At 31.9% G+C, this 11,268-nt stretch overlaps 1 protein-coding gene across 1 annotated transcript; it reads left to right on the top strand.

Annotated features, from left to right (window-relative positions):
- Window positions 1-9,712, top strand: LOC127705811 (uncharacterized). Its single transcript, XM_052210163.1, has 7 exons — window positions 1-63; window positions 1,099-1,455; window positions 1,943-2,212; window positions 3,741-4,031; window positions 5,693-5,998; window positions 7,979-8,050; window positions 8,677-9,712. Exons 1-7 carry the CDS (start codon window positions 21-23, stop codon window positions 9,507-9,509), a joined length of 2,172 nt encoding a protein of 723 aa, XP_052066123.1. The 5' UTR covers window positions 1-20; the 3' UTR covers window positions 9,510-9,712.
- Window positions 9,713-11,268: the final 1,556 nt, after the last annotated feature.

Below are 11,268 nucleotides of genomic sequence, written 5' to 3'. Positions count from 1 at the left end.
TGTGCCTATTTCATTTAACAATGAGTGTCAGTTTGTTTTCATTTATAATTGCTCTGACTCAAGGTAAGCTGAATTTTGATTGCCAATTTTAATGAAGTACTGGTAACACTAAGAAAATATCAATTTACCAATACTTATTTATTCTTAAGCATTTGGAAAACATCTTTCATGCCATATCAATGCATGAACGATGCAGGAAATACTACAATTCTTTAAAGATGTTTGTCTTTCTGACTATATTTCTTTCGTACGTCAAAAGAGGTCTATAATAGACATTTATGGTCAAGCTGTTCTTAATTATCAACTGGAAAATATGACGTTTGAATCGTTTTACGTACATGACTTTATTTGTACGATTGTATGTGCGTATTTGCGTGATTGAACATAATCTTCGATGCTTTTCCATTTGAATCCTGAAATTTGGAGCTATAAAAAAGCTGGAAACTAGCTAGAGATAGATTTGTATTGGGAAATCTAGAAATTCCAATTAAAGACCTAGGGAAGTTTCGATGTTATGTTCTTTAACTCATTCGCTACAATACATAAAATGTGACAGAAATGTTTAAAAGCCACTCAAAATCATTCGTTTATAGAACAAATAAGAGTCAACCACACTGCATTGAACGATTAATAAGGGCCATGATAGCTTTGATGATAAGAAACATCGACAATTTACGTCAGTATATCTGATATTATCCTGTACGTGTCAACACTCAAATAGCGAAAATTTACCAAAATTTATATGCATCAGCATGAATGACAGGTAAGTTATAGGATTGCAAAGTAACAAAAATTCATATTGATATTCTAAAAGATATATATTGTTAATACCTGTCATCGAATTTAAAAGGAATACATAATACATTTATATATAAAAAAAGGAACATAACTCATAACTGATTTCTACTATGATCTTACAAAGATCATAGAAGAAAAGCGATACAAAAGTACACAATCTAATACTAATTTTGAAAGATTTGAAATCAAACAAAAGAAATTAAAACAGAATTAATTACATAAACAATTTGAGGAAGGAGGCATCTTTTTGAATAATCTATCTACATGTTGTTATATCTTAAATGATTATATCAACCACAGATATTACCACACAAGTTAATGTTGATCTTCAAGGGCCATTGTATGCCAAGAGTGGTGATAAAATATGGGTTAACTGCTCATCAAATACTGTGCCAGCAGGGGAAACAGCAGAATTCCTTGTAAACGGGGACACAATAAACAGCTTAAGACGACACAACAATGATTGTTACTCAGCAACTACAAGGAAAAAGTGCATACGGGATATTTGCCAGTGTTCCAACAATGGAAAGACATATGGAATACGAATAAATATAAATCAACAAAGGACAGATGTAGATGTAGAGATTGTATGTTCCATGAAATTTAAAATTGGTCGGACATTTTTTATAAATGACAGCATATCCGTTCAGGTTTTAGGTAATGTATTTAAGGTTTGAGCTCCTCTCGGCAAAAATAGACCCTCACAGTATCGTCTGTTCTGTTTCGGCTTTTTTTGTGATTTTAAGGTTTCAGCAGATATGTTATAGATTTTTTCTATCAACGTTGATTTAGAGCATACCCGATAAAGATAACTCCAGAAACACGTGTCATTTGCACGAAACCCTCGTATCAGCAACAATAAATTAAAAGATATATTTTGCATTTCATCATATTTTTATGTGGGTTACCATGAATTTACAGGACATTTCACAATTTAGGTCAACAATTTTGGCACACCAAGTTCAATTCGGTGATTTTAATTTATTGAATAATATCTGAGCAATCATGAAATAAAAAAAAAAATACCACACGGATATTTCAATACATCAATTTTTCAAAAAAAAGAATTGCATGCAATGCTTTAAACATGTGCTTATACAACAATGGTTTAAATAAAACTTAAAGTCTTCTTTTTGATTTGCAGATATAACCAGCCCAAAGATATCCCCAGTTGGTTCACCTTTGGTATCTGGAACAAACATTAACCTAAGTTGCAGTATTATTACTTCTCTTGAAATTCAAATGCATTGGAATTGTCTGAATTTTACATCTGTTCAGGTAGAGCAGATCAATTCTACATTTACTGCAATATTATTCCTACATCTCAGATCAAGTTACAATGGAAGGATATGCACTTGTATTGCCCGATTCAAGCAAATCACTTCATCAGCAACTATAACTTTGAATATTTCAAGTAAGATTTGTCCTGAAAAAGAACAATAAAACAGACCTTAGTTATGGAATTAACTTTTAATGATCAATATTTGATAAATCCAAGGGTTATCAGGGGGTATAGAAATATTGTCATCACTCACACATTCTGGCGTATAAATTCGAAGCTATGTCTGGCCGGAATTGGGATGTTAAATCCAATTCCTCGTGTAGGGTGAGTGTCGCGCTTTTTACATGTTAAAGAACCCTTGCCAGAACGGCATTGATCAATGTTTTTGCGATTGAAGTAAAAAAACAAGTACAAGTATAGTTATTTGGCATGGCTGCCCTTGCTACACATTGATAGATGGTCCCCAACAAACACGATAATATTGCTGAAAAAAGACTTCATAATCTAGAAACCAATATTGTTAAAAACACTTTTCTTGGTCTTTTTTATACAGAAAACCCCTTTTAGGGCACCCATTTAACCTCCAACCCTGGGTTACCCGACTTTTATTTGGCACATGTCCTATTAACTTACTGAAAATAAAAATAAAAATATTTCAATAGTTTTCAACTAAACATCAGGATTCTGGTGAACATCTTAAGTTAGCGCCAATAATAAATACTTGCTCTAGAGCCGTCATATAACGAGACTTTGTTTTGGCATAATTATAAATAAGAAAAAGACTAACATTGTCAATAAAAGGGTACTATCTCACACATGTATCATATATTTCGATTATATGATTGACTCATGCATCCTTTTAAAGAATTAAAAATAGTTTGCTTTGGGAAAAACAGGAAATATGTTAATTCATTATTGTATGTTCTTCCTTAAGCTTGCCTTGTCAAAGTCGGTGAATGTAATTTATAACACTGTCTGACTGTATACTTTATAACTGCAAGTGCTATATATACATAAAGACTATTTATTTGTTTAAGCATCATTTACTATTTCATTATTACCTACATGGCATCTAGAATTGATGCACCTTCCAACAATCAAAAGCTTTACGTGCTTTTCGTTTCTGGTTGCTGTACATTGATTTGTATGTCAATCTTATCATCAAAAGCATTTTATCAAATCTTCTTCCTGGGCTATAAACACTGACACAAATATAAAAGTCCATATCCTGTCAGTTGTTTACACATTTTCCAAGAGAAAACGATCACTTTGACCAAATCTCCTTTTTTGTCTTCATTTATATTTTAGGGACTATGTGAGTTATAGAAAGTCACGTGATCACAACTTTCAATTTCATCTGTAATGGTAGTAATTTATTCGGAGAATGACACTAATTAATGTGTTTTACTCTGTCCAGATCTAGAAAAACACAGCAGCAGATATGTAAGATATCACATTTATGAAATATAGGTATATTAGGTTTAAGGAAAATTTGCTCCTAAGAAATAGTCAAACCAACGTTTTACGTAATTATACAAACCAACCCTTTAACTTATTAAACAACTCATCAATGCTGATTTATGTTTTAGTATAAAAGGTATTGCCATCACCATACGGACGCTGTTACGGTAAACCAATAAGTTTTCCAATTTCATTTTAGGTCCGCCACTTGTGACAGTTAGCAATCCAACAGAGTGTAATCTTACTTCGAATATTATGCTGTTTTGTGTTTTATCCGGTGAACTACAAACGTATGGCTTTAACTTATGGACCCATAAAATTAATGAACAATTCATCAGATATATTGAAGGAAATGTCAACAAAGCCACATTAACTCTTCTAATCTCTTCATGCTCATTTGAAGATTCCGGTGAATATATCTGTCGAGCCTGGAATCAAATCGGAAAAGAGAAATATGTATCGAACAAGACAACAACAATTACAGTCAATCGTAAATATTTTTTTACCCTCCTTTAAGGATGTACACCTCTGAGGAGCCAAACATTTCTAGAATTAAACCTTTTTTCTTAACCTGATTTTTGGGTTTATATGACTGTAAAAAAATAATTGGTGAAGAAAAAATCATATGGTTGTGCTCTTCTTTTGTAGCTACAGCCATTTAAAAGTACCCAATTTTGATGATTTTTCCATTTTTCATAAATTTTTACCCATTTCTGGGCTATTATCATGAAAAAAAATCACAGTTACACAATTAAACTTTTTTTCATACTTTCACTAAAGATGAAGTGGACCAATCTGAATAAATTTAACTTAACAAAACTATAGGTAGGTGTTAATATAAGAAAGTTTTATAAAATGTTGTTGCTTTTATTATGTCAAATTTACCATGTTGTCAATTTTGTCAATTTTGGATTTTTCTCTTTTTTTAGAACAAAAAGCATATTATTTCAACTTCTTTGTTATAAATGATTGAAAAAATACATATCTATGAAATTTGAAAAGAAAAAAATGAAATGGGATGTACATGTTTCTGGTAAAATCATTTCTTGTACCCCTCACCCATTTCCTCAGCATTTTGGCTAACTTGATTGGTTATAAAATATGAACATTTTATTACTCAAAAACTACTTATTGTAAATACACAATTTTTTTACAGAGTTAAGTTTGATTATAATATTTTTTAAATTCATTGATATTTTCCACTTGTATCACATGTTTTGGAAATAATTCCAGAACGAGATTTCAACGAGACTGAAACGTCAGAAGAATACATCCTTAAATCAATGAGGTCATCAAGAAGAGAACACGTATCTGGTGCTACCTTTCTAGCCTCCTTTAAGTGATACATTCCTATTGTTTCATTTACAAATTAAACTTTAATAATATTAAAGTTGCAAGTATCCCAGGTAAAGTTAACTGAAGACAATATTGGGTTTTCGGTAAAAGCTCTTTCAGATTTAAGTCTTTTACGTATTTAAGCAAACTGCTTCCAAAACTGTTGGCATCGAGCATATCTAAATGAAGATATTTTCATAAAAATGTATTGCAAGCACCGTTATTGGTATTTTATGGTATTGTATGTTAACATAGCAATTATTTATTTCACTCTGTTTACTGTGTTTTCTGATAAAATTTAATTGACCATCACCCCCAATAAGAAGAAAAAAGGAGAATAAACCAAAAACAAATAAAAAAAAACCAACCAAAAAAACAGAAATATTAAAAAAATTAAAACATTAAAAAACAATAAACAAACATTACAAAAACAAATCTTTTTACATATTGACTTTTATCGTATAAATGTACCACCCTACTTACTGCCATGATAATAATAAACGTTGCATGTATCAAATTCAAAGCATCCCATACTAGTAATACTAGGCTCCGTGTTGAAGGCCGTACATTGACCTATAATTGTTTACTTTTCACACATTGTTACTTGAATGGAGAGTTGTCTCAATGGCACTCATACCAAATCTTCTTATTTATAGTGAGTAAATGATGGTGATCTGTCTTGGATATATTGACCAATCATACATTTAATAAGTTCAGGTTGGTTTACTTCATTCTTTATGTTGTGTTTTTAACTTAAGCTTAAGAATTTCACACTCACCCGTGTTAAGTCTATTTACATTTTTATGTTTATTACAGATGCTCCAATAATAACTGAGACAAACCGGTACACCGAACCTAATGTGACATATGTTGTGCAGTACTATAGCAATTCTCCAACTTTTTCAACAATGTGGTTTAAGAATACCGAGTTATTAACAAATTCAATGCTATATTCAATGACTTTAGCTGCACAAAATGTGTCGTTAGAAATGTATGGTAAAATGGTAGTACTACCTGGATATAGTGCTAAACTTGGCATACCACGTGACACACTAGGGGATTATACTCTGATTCTGACGAATGAGTTTGGAGAAACTCAACATAGTTTCGAACAGATAGAAGGTAAAAGCTAGTTTAGAAAGAGATCTTAGATGTTATCGTTTTATAATAAATACACGTTGTTTAAGCTTCGGTAACCACTCACTCTTGAAATATTTGCAAAAATTGGACTTAACAATATTGTATTATACACTGATATATATATATATATATATAAACAAGTCTAAATTGAAAACAACGTTCAAACCTATGATTGCGTTGGATAAAAACCGCAATTTTTATACGTGTGCATGCAAACAATTTCTTGTTAGAGGGGTCTAAATACAGCACAAACAACATTTTCCAAAAGACCAAAACAGTGAAAAAGTATATTTTAACAAAACGCATTTGACTAACAGGTCGAACAACAAATGTTCTTAAATCCTGCTGACTGCCATTGGCGATTGCCAAATAAACGGACCACAAGGTGTAATAAATGGATCTTAACTATAAATTTAATACCAAACAGAAAACAATAAACTTGCGGCGAAGATGGTATACCGCAAACAAAGGTGCAAAGATTTTTTGTACACCATATCCGGATATCTATATATATCAGTACTGTCAGTACTGATCGTCTTAGAAAACAAATTTATAAGAAATGATGCTTTTTTCTACCATTAAAATCCTATACATTAGACTAATTAGACTGTTGGATGTACTTCTAATATCCAGTTAAATCGACATACAAATGATGGGTTAATTGCATACCCTTCTTTCACTTGACAAAAAACTTGCACAATAAGAACTACAAATCTATTTGAAAGTATCAACATTGTCAAATATACATGTAGATTATATAAATATTGAATGCTAATTTGAAAAATAGTCCAAATATTTACATGAACGGAATATTAAATAATAATTCGCTATTAGCCGTCGCCGTGGATCAGTCTTGTCAAAAACTTCGCTAATACATTATTGTCTTGCAAGATATTAATTCGTCCTAATTTGGATCCGATTGCATGCGACCTATGATGTGACTTCAGTTTGGGATTGGTTGCTCTCAGGCATTGTCAGAGTGTTCAATTATTACAAAAATCAGAGGGGAGGGGAATGAAACTTACGAAGCCAGCACCGATTTTGTTTCCCCTAAAAACAAAATCATACTTATACAGGTAGAGGAAAGATTTACATTTATGTTTTTATGACATGAAATCAAAGAGAACTAGGAAAATCGTCATTATTTAAAAATAAGGAGATGTGGTATGATTGCCAATGAGACAACTCTCCACAAGAGACCAAATGACACAGAAATTAACATCTATACGGCCTTCAACAATGAACAAAGCCCATACCGCATAGTCAGCTATAAAAGGCCCTGAGATGACAAATGTAAAACAATTCAAACGAGAAAAATAACGGCCTAATTTATGTACAAAATAAGGAACAAAATACAAATATGTTACACAGCAACAAACAACAACCACTGAATTACAGGCTCCTGACTTGGGACAGACACATACAGAATGTGGCGGGGTTAAACTAGTTTGTTGGCGCCAAACCCTCCCCCTAACCTGGGACAGTGTGTAACAGCACAACACGACAGGTTCCATATGTGGGACAGGATCTGCTTACACTTCCGGGGCATATGAGATGTTGTTCAGTCTTAAGTTTTATTTGTAGTGTTTTCTAGACTGTGGTTTGTTTTTTTTTGTCGTTTTTCGAGGTTATTTTGCCATGGTGTTGTCTCTTTCTCTCCGGCTTATGGATTTTGATTGACATTTAAGTATCCTTTAACAACAAATGGTTGGTGCTGAAAAAACAGCAACAGGTAGTGTTGGAAAAACATATGATTTCATGGGTAAATGTGTTAAACTGTTGAAAAATATAACCACTGTATTCAGGCTTCAATCCAATTAGGTTTCATCAACATTCCAATTTGACCATGTGCAATGCCTCTCTATCAGCTGATAAATTTCTCCATTTTCATATTTGAATAATAAGATGGTTTCAATATAATATAATGTCTAAGGGCAATACAAACTAGTTTTATGATTGTAGAGAATGCTAGTGAGAAGTACGAGCAGAGGAGTACACAACACAATGTTGACATGACAACAGAAAGTCACACAGGTGCAAATTAGTTTGTAGTCCAATTGATAACGGGGACATGTTTTTAAATGATAAATTCTTTTTCTGCACATTGAAATATAAAACATGGCTTATTTTGTACTACCTATACTTTCTGCATCTATTGACACTAAAATAATCGAAAGCAAGAACCACTTCGGTGGTGTCTTATTAATAATCTTTAAAAAAATGGCTGATGAATCTAAAAATGAGACTATCAATAATCTGTAAAACACATTAAGTTTCCAATATAAGCTATTATCAAAAATAATTAGATGTTGTATGATTGTCAATTAGAAGATTTCCACCAAACACAAATAACGCAGACGCTATACACCATAAAAGCAACTGTAGATTACCGTACGACCTGCTTACAATGAGCAAAACCCATGCTGAAAAGCAACCTATAAAAGGGCCCGAACTTCGATCGAACACTTGTCATATCAGTATTCGAAAATATGAGGTCCATGTCATCAGGTAACTAAAACAAAACACACACACACACACACACACACGAACAAAACAGAGCTTTTGAGACGTGTTTTAGTAAATACGACGAAAGAAGGTAAAACATAGGAATTAAGTTTCATAATCTTGTTTCAAAAATTCGATGTAATTTACGTTTACAGAAAATAGCCTTAGTATAACATATGGACCATTGGCAGGTGGACTGGTATTATTTGTATCTTTATTCGTTGGCGTTAATATCGGGATAAATCGGAAATGTCGAACTGTGAATTTTGAAAACGGTGAGGAATTTACGGGACCAAACATTCCAAACAGTAACTCCATTGCAAATACCGACACACAACCTCCTCAAATTGAACACAATTTGTCAGTATATGAGACGATAAACGAAAACGAGATGATGCAGGTTCCGGTTGGCTTGGATATGCTAAATAAAACCGAAGCAGCCAGTGTAAGCAGCTGTTCCAGTACAAGTAAATCATCATCGGCTTCAAATCGATCATACTTGGAAGTTGTAGATTATAGTTTTTATTTAAAGCCGTATGAAATATTACAATGTAACACAGATTCCGATTTTGTACATTTATATAGTACAACTGTAGATCAATTTGAATATAAATTAGATTCGTCGAGCACTGAATCATCAACGTGTCCTCAGCGTAATTTTAGTTCTGAATTGAAACAAGAGTCCGTAACCATTTCTCCTGAACAATCAAGTCTTTCATTTCTACCAACAATTTCGAACGAATATACTGCCAACGATGACAATCTCATTTCAGTCATAAAGGAATGTGGGGCTACAAAAACACCGGCGATTATGACTGAAATGGACTGCTGGAATATATCAAACAAAGCGGAAACTAATCGTGCAGTGTCTCACAGTTTGTCGAAGTCGATATCAGATTACCAGTACATGTCTGACGCTAATTCTGACCCATCTATTGAGATTGACAGCAGCTCCAATCCAGTAAATGCGATGAGTACATTTCTGTAATAGAAAGAATGCACAATTTCCGACGTCTCATCTGGTTTACTGCTGATGATTGAACTTTTGGTTAAAAGTCATTATGATATCTCATGAGCGTAACATTATTAAATTCCATGTACATTTTACAATCATTCAATACACTATATATAATGGACTTTTATATTGCTTAAAGCATCATAGCTGGACTTTTTAAAAGCCCTAACCCTAATAAAGGCATTTGTCGAAAGTTTCAAACTATCATTTGAACCAAATATATAGAACATTTTAAGACATACCAAAGGGGATAAAAACAAAAACGGTACAAATATTCATTGCACCTGAAGCAGATAAATATCAAAATTACACAAAATGCACAGCCTTTTCATGTCATTATCATTTTTTTTTAATTACTTCAAAAAGATGTTTTCGCTAATTAGCATTTTCTATGATTTTTTTTTATCTGTTTTGATAAATAAATAAAATAAAAAAATTGTTTTAAGCTTTTAAGACCGTTAACAAATTTCCATTCAGTATTATATGATTTCCAATATTTTAGACATATTTTAAAATCTTTTTTTGGGAACGCAAAATTCACGCAAACGTATATGTACAACCAAAAGTTTACCGGTCAAAACAATGTATGTTTTCTCTCTGAAATTACTTTTCTTTCGCGTTATACGATTCTCTTTTTCTACTCAAATACAGAAATCGTAGAACTCTTTTTAAGTCAGTTTTTTGGTACACAAATCCTGCAGTACTGTTCTCCAGCTGATCATAAAAAATCAGTTTATCCTGTGAAATTAACTCAGTAGGTTGCAGAGACGCAAACTTATCTTCAGTTTGCATATCACAGTCAGCAGTATGATTCATTTTATCCAACAAAAACAGAAATATTCGGGTTAGGTATATTGTTAATAAATAGAAATATTATAGTCGACCGATTTGATAAAGGACGTTTAGAAATAACTGTATTTGATTGGTTGTTTAGTCGGTAAGATATATAAATAGGAAAATAAATCCCAAACTGCCATCGATGAATTCCCCTATTCTGCTTTAAGGAATATTGTGTAACTAATTTTCATGTTGAATATGTGGAAAAATTGTAAATCTAAAGGAAATAATGATATAAAAAACGTAATTTGAGTTTCGAAACTCCTGAGTCGGAGTTTTAAATAAAATAAAAACTATATTTTGAACTTGAAAGTTTTATCATCATAATATTAAGATCAAGGAGAATCGAATGGCACCGACCAATTATCTTTTGTGAGGCATATATTTTTTCTTAGGGAAAACAAGTTTCTGAACTATAATTAAAAACAAACTATCACTAAATTTAGAATTAAAGAATTCATTTAAACAATGCCCCACACAAAATTAATTGTCAAAGTTTCGGGGTTATAACTAAACAAACGGTTTATTCTGGCTATTCCTACATTTTGAATTTTATAGGTAAAATAGTAAAATTTATGTTGGAGTTCCCAGAATTTTTATGTAAACAATGGGATTATGTAGGATTATGTTGTAACAACACTAAACTAATGAACCAAGGTAAATCCAGGTAAATCTTTCGGAAAATAAAGAAAAAGAATAGTTTTTATTAAAATATTTTATTTAATAATTTCTTAGCACATTTTGTGTAAATAATAATCAAAATATAAATAAGAAAATGTGGAATGAGTGCCAATGAGACATCTCTCCATCCAAGTCACAATGTATAAAAAGTTAACAATTATAGGTCAAAGTACACAATGTTATTCAAAAGCAATTGAAATTATTTAGGTGAAAA

The sequence above is a fragment of the Mytilus californianus genome, unplaced genomic scaffold (genome assembly GCF_021869535.1).
Source record: "Mytilus californianus isolate M0D057914Y unplaced genomic scaffold, xbMytCali1.0.p SCAF_6, whole genome shotgun sequence".
In the NCBI taxonomy this organism is placed as follows: domain Eukaryota; kingdom Metazoa; phylum Mollusca; class Bivalvia; order Mytilida; family Mytilidae; genus Mytilus; species Mytilus californianus.
Note: the sequence above shows the minus strand (reverse complement) of the source record. Positions and strands in the feature narration are given on the sequence as shown.

Coding starts and splice junctions, on each gene's coding strand:
- LOC127705811 (XM_052210163.1), top strand. CDS start 21: ATGAGTGTCAGTTTGTTTTCATTTATAATTGCTCTGACTCAAG. Junction 4,032..5,692: donor AACAACAATTACAGTCAATC/GTAAATATTTTT, acceptor TGTTTATTACAG/ATGCTCCAATAATAACTGAG. Junction 5,999..7,978: donor TAGTTTCGAACAGATAGAAG/GTAAAAGCTAGT, acceptor TTATGATTGTAG/AGAATGCTAGTGAGAAGTAC.